We start from the raw sequence: 15,541 nt of genomic DNA on the forward strand, positions 1-15,541 counted from the left end.
GCTCTCTCTATCGGGAGATAAACCCTTTTCTGGTCTGTGTCTAGAATCATGCCTAGGAAAGGCAGACGAGCCGTAGGAACCAACTGCGACTTTGGAATATTTAGAATCCAGCCGTGTTGCCGTTACACTTCCAGAGAATGTGCTACGCTGATCAGCAACTGCACTCTTGATCTCGCTTTTATGAGGAGATCGTCCAAGTATGGGATAATTGCGACACCTTGCTTCCGCAGGAGTACCATCATTTCCGCCATTACCTTGGTAAATATTCTCGGTGCCGTGGAGAGACCAAACGGCAACGTCTGAAATTGGTACTGACAATCCTGTACCACAAATCTGAGGTACGCCTGATGAGGTGGATAAATGGGGACATGAAGGTATGCATCCTTTATGTCCAGAGACACCATAAAATCCCCCCCTTCCAGGCTTGCGACGACCGCTCTCAGCGATTCCATCATGAACTTGAACCTTTTCAGGTATATGTTCAGGGATTTTAAATTCAATATGGGTCTGACCGAACCGTCCGGCTTCGGGACTACAACATGGTCGAATAATAACCCCCTCCTTGTTGAAGGAGGGGAACCTTGACCACCACCTGTTGAAGATACAATTTGTGAATTGCAGTTAACACTATTTCCCTCTCGTGGAGGGAAGCCGGCAGGGCCGTCGGTGAGGGGGCATCTCCTCGAAGTCCAGCTTGTATCCCTGAGACACAATATCTATTGCCCAGGGATCCAACAGGGAGTGAACCCACTTGTGGCTGAAATTTCGAAGGCGTGCCCCCACCGGGCCTAGCTCCGCCTGTGGAGCCCCAACGACATGCAGTGGATTTTGTAGAGACCGGGGAGGACTTCTGTTCCTGGGAACTAGCTGTGTTGTGCAGCTTCTTTCCTCTGCCCCTACCTCTGGCAAGAAAGGACGCACCTCGGACTTTGTTTGTTTGTGATCGAAAGGACTGCATTTGATAATGTCGTGCTTTCCTATGCTGTGCAGGAATATAAGGCAAAAGATCAGAATTACCAGCCATAGCTGTGGAGACCAGGTCCGAGATCCCTTCTCCACATAATCCTCAGCCTTGTAAGGTAAACCTTCCATATGCCTCTTAAGTCGGCATCACCTGTCCATTGCATGTTCCACAGGACACGTCAAGCAGAAATCGACATAGCGTTGACTCTAGAACCCAGTAGACTTATGTCTCTTTGGGCATGTTTTATATATATATCTAAGACAGCATCTTTTATATATATATATATCTATCTATCTATATATATATATATATATATAGATATATATATATATAGATATATATATATATATATATATATACATACATACTAGGGTCTCAATCTCTGCTGATAAGGTGTCTGTCCACGCTGCTACAGCGCTATAAACCCATGCCGACACAATCGCCGGTCTGAGTAGTGTACCAGAATGTGCGTAAAATGGACTTCAAAGTACTTTTACTGCATGCTATCTGCAGGATCCCTGAGGATAGCTGTTAAGTCAGCGCTACCTTTTGGGCAAACATGACACCCTAGGGGAAGATTCCCATCGTATCCTGGCCCTAGTAGGGAAAGGATACTCCCTGAGAATTCTTTGTGGGAAACTGCAGTCTCTTGTCTGGAGATTCCCGCTCTTTTTCTTCATGAGAGGAGGGAAATTTACCTCAGCTTTCTTCCCCTTAAACATGTGTACCCTTGTGTCAGGGACAGATGAGTCATCAGTGATATGCAAAACATTTTTTATTACAATAATCATATATTGAATACTTTCCTGCCATTTTGGCTGTAACTTTGCATTATCGTAGTCGACACTGGAGTCAGACTCCGTGTCGATATCAGTGTCTATTATTTTGGATAGTGATCATTGAGAGACTCTGAAGGTCTCTGCGACATAGGGACAGACATGGGTAGATTCCCTGTCTGTTCTCTAATCTTTTGTGCAATAAATTTACCTTAGCACTTAATTTCACATATCCAAACAGGTGTCGGCGTTGTCGACGGAGACACCACTCACACACACATTTGCTCGATCTCCTCCTTAGGGGAGCCTTTTACCTCAGACATGTCGACACACATGTACCGACACACCACACACTCAGGGAATGCTCATCTGAAGACAATTCCCCCACAAGGCCCTTTGGAGAGACAGAGAGAGAGTATGCCAGCACACACCCCAGCGCTATAAACCCAGGAATAACACAGTAAATTAATGTTAACCCAGTAGCTGCTGTTTATATTGATTTTTGCACCTAATTATGTGCCCCCACTCTCTTTTTACCCTCTTGTATCTGCAGGGGAGAGCCTGGGGAGCTTCCTCTCAGCGGAGCTGTGGAGAAAAAATGGCGCAAGTGAGTGCTGAGGAAGAAGCCCCGCTCCCTCGACCTTCTGTCCCGCTTAAATATACATTTTCTTGGTGTGGGCTCATACATATATACAGTGCCCAACTGTATATATGTGTACTTTTGCCAAAAGAGGTCCATATGCTGCCCAGGGCGCCGCCCCCCCCCCCCCCCCCCCCCCCTGCGCCCTGCACCCTTACAGTGACCGGAGTATGTGAGGTGTGTGGGAGTAATGGCGCACAGCTGCAGTGCTGTGCATTACCTCAGTGAAGAACGGAGTCTTCTGCCGCCGATTTCGAAGTCTTCTTGCTTCTCATACTCACCCGGCTTCTGTCTTCCGGCTCTGCGAGGGGGACGGCGGCGCGGCTTTGGGATCGGACGACGAGGGTGAGATCCTGTGTACGATTCCTCTGGAGCTAATGGTGTCCAGTAGCCTAAGAAGCAGGACCTAGCTTCAGAGAGTAGGGCTGCTTCTCTCCCCTCTGTCCCACGATGCAGGTAGTCTGTTGCCAGCAGAGCTCCCTGAAAATAAAAAACCTAACAAAATACTTTCTCACAACAAGCTCAGGAGAGCTCACTGAACAGCACCCAGCTCGTCCGGGCACAGTCTCAAACTGAAGTCTGGAGGAGGGACATAGAGGGAGGAGCCAGAGCACACCAGAATCTAAATTCTTTCTTAAAGTGCCCATGTCTCCTGCGGAGCCCGTCTATTCCCCATGGCCCTTACAGAGTCCCCAGCATCCACTAGGACGTTAGAGAAAAGACTAATCTGTTGAACTGCTCAATCTATTTGCGTACATGGGCTATTTTCCATATTATGCACCTTTACCCATATGTTTTAATGACAAACCCTGCTAAAATAAAATCTGGTCAACCGTACAAAAAAGATGGTCCTGTGATCTTCCTGAAATCAATAAATACTTTCCCATACCGGTCCCTAAACTCAGCTAGATTGCAATAAATCCGTATATAATTTACAGTGCTTATGTTCACTCTATGCGTTGGAAACATGATAGAGGGCTCTACAGGTCAATTACCAAAATTTAAATTGAATAATCAAAATAGGATTAAGCAATTTTACAAAATGTGGGGCATCTATCTTCACACCCTACCAGACTCAATACAAACCACTATTATTAAAGTCTGTGAAAATACAACCTGGTGACTCTGACGAAGCGTCAACTAAATTTTAATTCCTTGTCTCAATATTTATTTTTTTGTTATCATTGAAAATAATCCAACATCAAGTGAACTCTATTAGCAATCTAGCAAATTTGAGATGTCACTTGTTATCCACTTTTTATTGTTTATTTTTCATCCTCTCAAACTTCCATCCCTCCAAGTTAATCATATATCATTTAGATTATACTATTTTTTATTATTATTCATTTATGCATAAAATGGTCTTCTTCCATAATTTTGGCTCGGACATGAATATTTTATCTAAAAACCATTACTGTGCAATTATTATGAAACATATCTGTACTTATATTGTATTTTACTTGAGGTTCAACAATAAAAAAATAAGAATTTACTTACCGATAATTCTATTTCTTGTAGTCCGTAGTGGATGCTGGGGACTCCGTCAGGACCATGGGGATTAGCGGCTCCGCAGGAGACAGGGCACAAAAGTAAAAGCTTTAGGATCAGGTGGTGTGCACTGGCTCCTCCCCCTATGACCCTCCTCCAAGCCTCAGTTAGGATACTGTGCCCGGACGAGCGTACACAATAAGGAAGGATTTTGAATCCCGGGTAAGACTCATACCAGCCACACCAATCACACTGTACAACCTGTGATCTGAACCCAGTTAACAGCATGATAACAGCGGAGCCTCTGAAAAGATGGCTCACAACAATAATAACCCGATTCTTGTAACAATAACTATGTACAAGTATTGCAGACAATCCGCACTTGGGATGGGCGCCCAGCATCCACTACGGACTACGAGAAATAGAATTATCGGTAAGTAAATTCTTATTTTCTCTGACGTCCTAAGTGGATGCTGGGGACTCCGTCAGGACCATGGGGATTATACCAAAGCTCCCAAACGGGCGGGAGAGTGCGGATGACTCTGCAGCACCGAGTGAGAGAACTCCAGGTCCTCCTCAGCCAGGGTGTGCCCCTGACCAAGTAGCAGCTCGGCAAAGTTGTAAAGCCGAGACCCCTCGGGCAGCCGCCCAAGATGAGCCCACCTTCCTTGTGGAATGGGCATTTACATATTTTGGCTGTGGCAGGCCTGCCACAGAATGTGCAAGCTGAATTGTACTACACATCCAACTAGCAATCGTCTGCTTAGAAGCAAGAGCACCCAGTTTGTTGGGTGCATACAGGATAACAGCAAGTCAGTTTTCCTGACTCCAGCCGTCCTGGAAACCTATATTTTCAGGGCCCTGACAACATCTAGCAACTTGGAGTCCTCCAAGTCCCTAGTAGCCGCAGGTACCACAATAAGCTGGTTCAGGTGAAACGCTGACACCACCTTATGGAGAAACTGGGGACGAGTCCGCAGCTCTGCCCTGTCCGAATGGACAATCAGATATGGGCTTTTGTGAGACAAAGCCGCCAATTCTGACACTCGCCTGGCCGAGGCCAGGGCCAACATCATGGTCACTTTCCATGTGAAATATTTCAAATCCACAGATTTGAGCGGTTTAAACCAATGTGATTTGAGGAATCCCAGAACTACGTTGAGATCCCACAGTGCCACTGGAGGCACAAAAGGGGGTTGTATATGCAGTACTCCCTTGACAAACTTCTGGACTTCAGGAACTGAAGCCAATTCTTTCTGGAAGAAAATCGACAGGGCCGAAATTTGAACCTTAATGGACCCCAATTTGAGGCCCATAGACACTCCTGTTTGCAGGAAATGCAGGAATCGACCGAGTTGAAATTTCTTCGTGGGGCCTTCCTGGCCTCACACCACGCAACATATTTTTGCCACATGTGGTGATAATGTTGTGCGGTCACCTCCTTCCTGGCTTTGACCAGGGTAGGAATGACCTCTTCCGGAATGCCTTTTTCCCTTAGGATCCGGCGTTCAACCGCCATGCCGTCAAACGCAGCCGCGGTAAGTCTTGGAACAGACATGGCACTTGCTGAAGCAAGTCCCTTCTTAGCGGCAGAGGCCATGAGTCCTCTGTGAGCATCTCTTGAAGTTCCGGGTACCAAGTCCTTCTTGGCCAATCCGGAGCCACGAGTATAGTTCTTACTCCTCTACGTCTTATAATTCTCAGTACCTTAGGTATGAGAAGCAGAGGAGGGAACACATACACCGACTGGTACACCCACGGTGTTACCAGAACGTCCACAGCTATTGCCTGAGGGTCTCTTGACCTGGCGCAATACCTGTCCAGTTTTTTGTTCAGGCGGGACGCCATCATGTCCACCTTTGGTCTTTCCCAACGGTTCACAATCATGTGGAAGACTTCCCGATGAAGTCCCCACTCTCCCGGGTGGAGGTCGTGCTGAGGAAGTCTGCTTCCCAGTTGTCCACTCCCGGAATGAACACTGCTGACAGTGCTAACACATGATTTTCCGCCCAGCGAAGAATCCTTGCAGTTTCTGCCATTGCCCTCCTGCTTCTTGTGCCGCCCAGTCTGTTTACGTGGGCGACTGCCGTGATGTTGTCCCACTGGATCAATACCGGCTGACCTTGAAGCAGAGGTCTTGCTAAGCTTAGAGCATTGTAAATTGCTCTTAGCTCCAGTATATTTATGTGGAGAGAAGTCTCCAGACTTGATCACACTCCCTGGAAATTTTTTCCTTGTGTGACTGCTCCCCAGCCGTTCAGGCTGGCATCCGTGGTCACCAGGACCCAGTCCTGAATGCCGAATCTGTGGCCCTTTAGTAGATGAGCACTCTGCAGCCACCACAGAAGAGACACCCTTGTCCTTGGAGACAGGGTTATCCGCTGATGCATCTGAAGATGCGATCCGGACCATTTTTCCAGCAGATCCCACTGAAAAGTTCTTGCGTGAAATCTGCCGAATGGAATCGCTTCGTAAGAAGCCACCATTTTTCCCAGGACCCTTGTGCAATGATGCACTGACACTTTTCCTGGTTTTAGGAGGTTCCTGACTAGCTCGGATAACTCCCTGGCTTTCTCCTCCGGGAGAAACACCTTTTTCTGGACTGTGTCCAGAATCATCCCTAGGAACAGCAGACGTGTCGACGGAGACAGCTGCGATTTTGGAATATTTAGAATCCACCCGTGCTGTCGTAGAACTACTTGAGATAGTGCTACTCCGACCTCCAACTGTTCTCTGGACCTTGCCCTTATCAGGAGATCGTCCAAGTAAGGGGTAATTAAGACGCCTTTTCTTCGAAGAAGAATCATCATTTCGGCCATTACCTTGGTAAAGACCCGGGATGCCGTGGACAATCCAAACGGCAGCGTCTGAAACTGATAGTGACAGTTTTGTACCACGAACCTGAGGTACCCTTGGTGAGAAGGGCAAATTGGGACATGGAGGTAAGCATCCTTGATGTCCAGGGACACCATATAGTCCCCTTCTTCCTGGTTCGCTATCACTGCTCTGAGTGACTCCATCTTGATTTGAACCTTTGTATGTAAGTGTTCAAATATTTCAGATTTAGAATAGGTCTCACCGAGCCGTCTGGCTTCAGTACCACAATATAGTGTGGAATAATACCCCTTTCCTTGTTGTAGGAGGGGTACTTTGATTATCACCTGCTGGGAATACAGCTTGTGAATTGTTTCCAATACTGCCTCCCTGTCGGAGGGAGACGTTGGTAAAGCAGACTTCAGGAACCTGCGAGGGGGAGACGTCTCGAACTTCCAATCTGTACCCCTGGGATACTACTTGTAGGATCCAGGGGTCCACTTGCGAGTGAGCCCACTGCGCGCTGAAACTCTTGAGACGACCCCCCACCGCAGCTGAGTCCGCTTGTACGGCCCCAGCGTCATGCTGAGGACTTGGCAAAAGCGGTGGAGGGCTTCTGTTCCTGGGAATGGGCTGCCTGCTGCAGTCTTCTTCCCTTTCCTCTATCCCTGGGCAGATATGACTGGCCTTTTGCCTGCTTGCCCTTATGGGGACGAAAGGACTGAGGCTGAAAAGACGGTGTCTTTTTCTGCTGAGATGTGACTTGGGGTAAAAAAGGTGGATTTTCCAGCTGTTGCCGTGGCCACCAGGTCCGATGGACCGACCCCAAATAACTCCTCCCCTTTATACGGCAATACTTCCATGTGCCGTTTGGAATCTGCATCACCTGACCACTGTCGTGTCCATAAACATCTTCTGGCAGATATGGACATCGCACTTACTCTTGATGCCAGAGTGCAAATATCCCTCTGTGCATCTCGCATATATAGAAATGCATCCTTTAAATGCTCTATAGTCAATAAAATACTGTCCCTGTCAAGGGTATCAATATTTTCAGTCAGGGAATCCGACCAAGCCACCCCAGCGCTGCACATACAGGCTGAGGCGATCGCTGGTCGCAGTATAACACCAGTATGTGTGTATATACTTTTTAGGATATTTTCCAGCCTCCTATCAGCTGGCTCCTTGAGGGCGACCGTATCTGGACACGGTAACGCCACTTGTTTTGATAAGCGTGTGAGCGCCTTATCCACCCTAAGGGGTGTTTCCCAACGCGCCCTAACTTCTGGCGGGAAAGGGTATAACGCCAATAATTTTCTATCGGGGAAAACCCACGCATCATCACACACTTCATTTAATTTATCTGATTCAGGAAAAACTACAGGTAGTTTTTTCACACCCCACATAATACCCTCTTTTGTGGTACTTGTAGTATCAGAAATATGTAACACCTCCTTCATTGCCCTTAACATGTAACGTGTGGCCCAAATGGAAAATACGTTTGTTTCTTCACCGTCGACACTGGAGTCAGTGTCCGTGTCTGTGTCGACCGACTGAGGTAAATGGGCGTTTTAAAGCCCCTGACGGTGTTTGAGACGCCTGGACAGGTACTAATTGGTTTGCCGGCCGTCTCATGTCGTCAACCGACCTTGCAGCGTGTTGACATTATCACGTAATTCCCTAAATAAGCCATCCATTCCGGTGTCGACTCCCTAGAGAGTGACATCACCATTACAGGCAATTGCTCCGCCTCCTCACCAACATCGTCCTCACACATGTCGACACACACGTACCGACACAGCACACACACAGGGAATGCTCTGATAGAGGACAGGACCCCACTAGCCCTTTGGGGAGACAGAGGGAGAGTTTGCCAGCACACACCAAAACGCTATAATTATACAGGGACAACCTTTATATAAGTGTTTTTCCCTTATAGCATCTTAATATATATAATCATATCGCCAAATAAGTGCCCCCCCTCTCTGTTTTAACCCTGTTTCTGTAGTGCAGTGCAGGGGAGAGCCTGGGAGACTTCCCACCAGCATTTCTGTGAGGGAAAATGGCGCTGTGTGCTGAGGAGAATAGGCTCCGCCCCCTTTTCGGCGGGCTTCTTCTCCCGTTTTTCTGAGACCTGGCAGGGGTTAAATACATCCATATAGCCCCAGGGGCTATATGTGATGTATCTTTTAGCCAGTATAGGTATTTCATTGCTGCCCAGGGCGCCCCCCCCAGCGCCCTGCACCCTCAGTGACCGCTGGTGTGAAGTGTGCTGACAACAATGGCGCACAGCTGCAGTGCTGTGCGCTACCTCATGAAGACTGAAAAGTCTTCTGCCGCCGGTTTCTGGACCTCTTCACTCTTCGGCATCTGCAAGGGGGTCGGCGGCGCGGCTCTGGGACCGGACTCCATGGCTGGGCCTGTGTTCGATCCCTCTGGAGCTAATGGTGTCCAGTAGCCTAAGAAGCCAATCCATCCTGCACGCAGGTGAGTTCACTTCTTCTCCCCTAAGTCCCTCGTAGCAGTGAGCCTGTTGCCAGCAGGACTCACTGAAAATAAAAAACCTAACAAAACTTTTACTCTAAGCAGCTCTTTAGGAGAGCCACCTAGATTGCACCCTTCTCGGCCGGGCACAAAAATCTAACTGAGGCTTGGAGGAGGGTCATAGGGGGAGGAGCCAGTGCACACCACCTGATCCTAAAGCTTTTACTTTTGTGCCCTGTCTCCTGCGGAGCCGCTAATCCCCATGGTCCTGACGGAGTCCCCAGCATCCACTTAGGACGTCAGAGAAAAGAAAAACACTCCTCTAAGAAAGTAAATGATGAGGACCATGACACAAAAACAATAGTTATTAAGGGTACTTACCTGTCAAAAGTTGGAGGTGAAGTTTTTTCAAAATACTGAGTAAGTTCTTCACTGGTTTCTTTGGAAGTTGTTTCCAGGTCAAGCTTCTCTTATCCTCTGCCCTGTAATAATGTAGCAAAGAAGCTAAGCACATTGCCCGTGATATATTTACACAAGAAAACAGTATGAATCTAAACATACATAATTAAAAAAAATAATACCTCCTAAATCAATATGTCTAAATCTCATGGAAATTAATCTTGTAAAAGCCTCATAGCCATTAAAAATACTGGTCATGGTAAAAATAGGATTTTAATTACTTACTGGTACATCCTTTTCTCATAGTCCATAAGGGATATTGGGGAATCTAGTACGATGGGGTATAGAAGAGGTCCAAAGGAGCCAGTGCACTTTCAATTTCTTCAATGGGTGTGCTGGCTCCACCCCTCTTTGCCCCCTCCCACAGGCAGTTCAGAAAAACGTACCCTCAGGAAAGGATGCACATCTCTGAGCTACAGAGAGTTTTCTCCAATTTCTTTTTAACGTTTGTTATTTTCGGTATGCTGTTTGGGCAACAGCATACCTGCACCGTGGGAGTTAAAGGGGAGACGGTCACCGGCCTTGCGAGGTGCTTCCCTGCTGCAGAACCACCATCCTGAGGGGTTATTGTTCAGCAGGGCACTGCGCGCCTTGGCTGTCACAGTCACAGCACTCCACACACCCCTAACACTGCCTGAAGGTGACGTCTGCGGTGAGTACAAATCGGGGGCCCCGCTAGGGGAGTCCCATGGTTCAAAGTGAGGCTGAATGCCGGCTTGGTATACGGGACCCTCCTGGGGGTGTCCCGCTAGGGTCCCCCATGTAGACTGGCTGACAATCGCTTGAACTAGCACTTGTGTGATGTTTTTAAGCAAACAGGAGACATTGCCAGTATAAATAATCACTGTGGCTCTGGCACCACTGGAGGGGGCGGAGCTACCTCAGAGCGGGACCAGAGGCATTTTGGCGCCTTCCTCTGCTTAATGCAGCCACAGACAGCGCTTCCTGCCTCATAAGACACCCTGGAAAACTGGTACAGGGTGTAGCAAAGGGCGAGAGCCGTTATTGTACACTATCTGGGTTCTCTACAGGACAGGCATTATTAATGTTAACTGAGATATACTGTAGTTAGCGGTCAGCCTCACTGAGTCTGTGCAGCTAGGGGTGTGCTGGTGTCCTTCTCCCTGTGTGTCTCCTCTCATACAGTAAGGGCAGGCTTGATATATATTACTGTCTGTGTGTATGTTATTGTGCTTACTGTGAAACATGGGTAAACACAAGCTGTGCAGTATGTCACACTAGATTATCTCCAGTATCATCTGATTCTGTTTCTTGTGAACAATGCAGCCAATCTTCACAAACCAGTGAAGGGGCTGGAGGAGAGGGTCCAGAGCCCGCATGGCTAGGGTCTCTGAAAAATATGTCTGATATGTCATCCCAGCTCACTGCTAATGTTCAGAAAACTCAGCTACTACAACAGGTTGTTGCAGCTTTAGCTGCTAGGGCAGATGTTACACAGCTCCCCTCCTCTCATGCAGGACTGCAAAAGTGTGGTTTTCCTGCTCTACTATCTGACACAGATGTGGATATACAGGAGGATGGGGAGGACTTGGACCCCGTTAGTGGGGATACCGATTCTTCTCAGGGTATTGAACCCCTAATTCTGGCTATATGGGACGTGTTAAAGCTCCCTCTAGAGGACACTGCGTCACAGCAGTCGTTTTTCTATATACAAAACAAGCCTAATCTCACTTTCCTTGATTCTGCTGCGTTAGATGACCTATTCAAATTGGCCTGGAAAAATCCAGACAAAAAATTCCAAGTGTCAAAGTTTTTTCACACTTTCCCATTTGCTCCTGAAGGTAGGAAATTTTGGGAAGAACAACCGGGGGTTGATGTATCAGTCTCTCGACTGTTCAAAAAGGCGGTGCTACCTGCCCCGTGCTCCTTTACAGGAGTATCATAGACCGACCTAATCATGCGAGAAGAACACACCCTTCCATACAAGAAGAAGAGGTTAGTATGTCAAAAGATCCTCAAATCAGGTGCATCAGGGTGGGATCCCTGTGGATACTGTGGACTTAGGAGAAATAGTTATCAACGGTAAGTCTACCATAACTATTATTTCTCCTGCAGGGTCCACAGGTTATCCACAGGATAAACATTGGGATGGCCCAAAGCAAATTTAGTGGTGGGGACGCTTCTGATTGGACAGGAGAATCCTTCAGCGTCCTGAGAGGCAAAGGTATCAAAGGCATAATGTCTAATGAATGTGTTAATGGAAGACCATGTGGCTGCCATACATATTTGTTCAGCTAAAGCACCACGTTGTGCTGCCCATGAAGGACCTACCTTACGAGTAGAGTGAGCAGAGACATTAGTGAGAATCAGGAGATCAGTTTGAGAATATGCTTCTGAAATAGTCATCCGAAGCCACCTCGCCAGTGTCTACTTGTCAGCAGGCCACCCTCTCTTGTGAAATCCGTAGAGAACAAAGAGTGTGTCTGTTTTCCTGATGGCACTGGTACGATCCACGTAGATCCTTAAAGCACTGACTACGTCCAACGATGCAGCTCCCGCAGAAAGGTCCGGCCCTTGGAAGGCCGGGACTACAATTTCTTCGGTAAGGTGTTATTTAGATACCACCTTAGGAAGATACCCAAATTTGGTTCTGAGAACCGCTCTATCTGGATGAAAAATCAGAAAAGGAGGGCGACATATTAATGTCCCTAAATCAGAAACTCTTCTAGCTGAAGCAATAGCCAGAAGAAAGAGAACTTTAGCTGTCACCCATTTAAGATCCACTTGCTTTAATGGTTCAAATGGAGCAACATAAAGCACCTTTAGGACTAAATTTAAATCCCAAGGCACTGCAGGAGGAACAAAAGGAGGTTGGATGTGAAGCATTCCCTGGAAGAAAGTGCGAACATCCTGTAGGTTAGCAATTTTTCTTTTGAAACCATACAGCCAATGCTGACACCTGTACTCTCAAGGAAGCCATGAATAAACCTTTGTCCATTCCCGCCTGAAGGAAAACTAGGACTCTAGAAACTCTGAAAGACATAGGGTCAAATTTTCGGTCACCGCACTACTGAATATAGTCTTGCCATATACGGTGATAAAGGCGAGCTGAGGACGGTTTCCTTGCTCTGAGCATTGTTTGAATTACCTGTTGTGAGAATCCTCTTGATTTCAGGATGGAAGTCTCAAGAGCCACGCCGTCAAAGACAGCTGATCCAGATGCTTGTAATAGCAAGGACCCTGGGACAGTAGATCTGGACGTTGAGGGAGTAGGAATGGAGCATCCATCGAAAGCCTGTGCAGATCTGTGTACCAATGTCTTCTGGGCCAAGCCGTAGCTATTAATATCACGGCGCCGTTTCGCATTAACCTAGGCAACTGGGCGATCGGTGGAAACACATAGGCCAGATGAGAGTCCCATCTCACTGACAAGGCATCCACAAAGGTCGCTCTGGGATCATTTGTTCTTGACCTGTATGCAGGAACTTTGTTGTTCTGACGGGACGCCATGAGATCCATCTCCGGTAACCCCCACTTGTCTACCAGAGTCTGGAAGACCTCAGGGTGTAAAGCCCATTTGTTTGCATGAATGGCGTTTCGACTGATAAAATCCGCTTCCCAGTTTAGGAAACCCAGAATGAATACTGCGGACAAGGCTGGATGATGAAGCTCTGCCCACCTCAACGTGCGGCTTACCTCCTTCATTGCTTTTTGGCTACGAGATCCTCCCTGATGATTGAGGTACACTACTGCCATTGCATTGTCCGAGCGAATTTGAATTGGTTTCCCCTGGAGGATGTCCTTTGCCTGAATGAGTGCCATATATATGGCCCGAAGTTATAATACATTTATTGGCAGGCAACTTTTTTTCTTGGTCCACTTCCCTTGGAAGCAACTTCATCCTGACACTGCTCCCCAGCCCTGAAGACTGGCATCCATTGTCAGAACTTCCCAATTTGATATCCAAAAGGGTCTCCCTTTGTCCAGATGGGATGTCTATAGCCACCAGGCTAATGACCTCCTTACTTCCAGAGGAAGGAAAACAGTCTGTGTTTTCATTGTCTGATGTAACCCATTCCATTTGGAAAGGATCAGACGTTGCAGAGGCCTCGAATGGAATTGAGCATACTCCACCATATCGAATGTCGACACCATAGTTCCCATCACACGCTTTGCTGCATGAATGGATACCCTTTGACTGTGTAGCAGCTCCTGGATCCTCGACTAAATTTTGGATATTTTGTTCAGAGGTAAAATTACACTCTGAAAACTCGAATCCAAAACAGCCCCCAAGTGAGTCATCCATTGTGATGGAACCAGGGACAACTTTGCACAATTTATGAGCCAACCATATCTCTGCAAACAAGCTATTGGTTCTTGCAGATGGTACTGAAGCAATTACTGAGACTGTGCCAGGATTAATAAGTCGTCGAGGTATGGAAAAATTCTTATCTACTGCTGACGGAGATAAGATGCCATAGCCACCATAATTTTGGTGAAAACTCTGGGAGATGTGGCCAGTCCAAATGGCAGGGCCTGAAACTGAAAGTGTTGCTGGAGGATATCAGGTACATGCAGGTAAGCATCCTGGATATCCAGGGATACCATAAAATCCTCCGCCTCCATGGCCAAAATAATGGAACGTAAAGTCTCTATATGAAACCGAGGCACCCAAATGTACTGGTTTATTATTATTATTTATTTATTTATTAACAGTTTCTTATATTGCGTAGCATATTCCATTGCGCTTTACAGTTAGAACAACAGTAATAGAACAAAACTGGGGATAAACAGACAGACAGTGGTAGGAAGGCCCTGCTCGCAAGCTTACAATCTATAGGGAAATAGGCATTGATACACAAGGATAGATGCTACCTATTTTATTAAGGTCCACCAGATTGCTAGGTTCTTCTTAATGGGTTGTATGATATGATCATCCAGCAATGTTGGAAGACAAAATGTGAGGTTGTGTGTACTGTACAGAGAGGATGTGATTAGAAAGAGAAGCATTGAAGGTTATGTGGGTGGGTCTGGAATTTGATAGGCTTGTCTGAAGAGGTGAGTTTTCAGGGAACGTTTGTCACGAACCGGTCTCTCACCTCTGCGGGTTCTGGGGTTCGTCCGTTGCCAGTGCGGTTGCTCGCGGTGCTGTGCGCCCGTGTGGGGACGCGGCGTGATCGGTGGCACAGGTAATGCAGAGTCTGGGAACTGGGAGTGCGGGGACCAAATGGCCTAAGGCACTGCGGTGTGTCTGCTGTATAGGAGGTGGCAATGTTGGAGACCAAATAGGTAATACAGAGCACTTGTGAAAACACTTGTGGGCAGGTGTAAGCCAATCCCGTGCTTGTGCTGCCTTTAAGTAGGCTGGGATTATGTTACTCTGGGCCAGTGCTTTGTTGTATCAACGCTGTGCTCTAGCTCTGAGCTCTCTCCGTGCATTCCTGTGTGATTCCCGTGGTCCAGATATCGCCTCCGTTCCCAGAGGTCCGTCTGCAGCCTTCACTGCTAAAGATCCACCGGCTCTCCGCTGTGCTGTCACCTACTGGAAACAGTTGGATTCCCAGAGTCTTGCATGAGGTTACCTTGTCTGCCTGCCTTCAACCATACAAAGTTTGGAGGATTCCACTACCCTCACCTGTTCGTTTGTTCTACTCTGCATTTAACCCGTTCATCACCTTGTCATCTGCTACAGTTTTCACAGTGATCTCCGGAACCCGCAAGTAACCCAATTCAGTACTATTATTTTCTATGTTACCATAACAAGGATAATTCTTCATAGCCTCTCAGTTAACTCTCAAAACTTCATTGCAAATCCTTACAGTTATTTCTTCATGTCTGCATTACCCAGTTAAACACATTCTGCAGTTCAGCATCAAAGCTTGTTTATATTTGGACAATTCAACATTTATTCATCAGCTTGTTTTATATACAGTTCCATGAACATTTCTTTTATTT

At 47.1% G+C, this 15,541-nt stretch overlaps 1 protein-coding gene across 3 annotated transcripts in view; it reads right to left on the minus strand.

The window, feature by feature from the left end:
• The window catches only part of DENND4C (DENN domain containing 4C), a 470,132-nt gene that overhangs the window by 167,062 nt on the left and 287,529 nt on the right, over positions 1-15,541 (minus strand). For all 3 annotated transcript variants that reach the window (XM_063914174.1, XM_063914175.1, XM_063914173.1), the window contains exon 11: positions 9,548-9,648. In XM_063914174.1, coding sequence (XP_063770244.1) covers positions 9,548-9,648 — 101 coding nt within the window. The remainder of the gene's footprint in view (positions 1-9,547; positions 9,649-15,541) is intronic.

Source organism: Pseudophryne corroboree, chromosome 1, assembly GCF_028390025.1.
Source record: "Pseudophryne corroboree isolate aPseCor3 chromosome 1, aPseCor3.hap2, whole genome shotgun sequence".
Lineage (NCBI taxonomy): Eukaryota > Metazoa > Chordata > Amphibia > Anura > Myobatrachidae > Pseudophryne > Pseudophryne corroboree.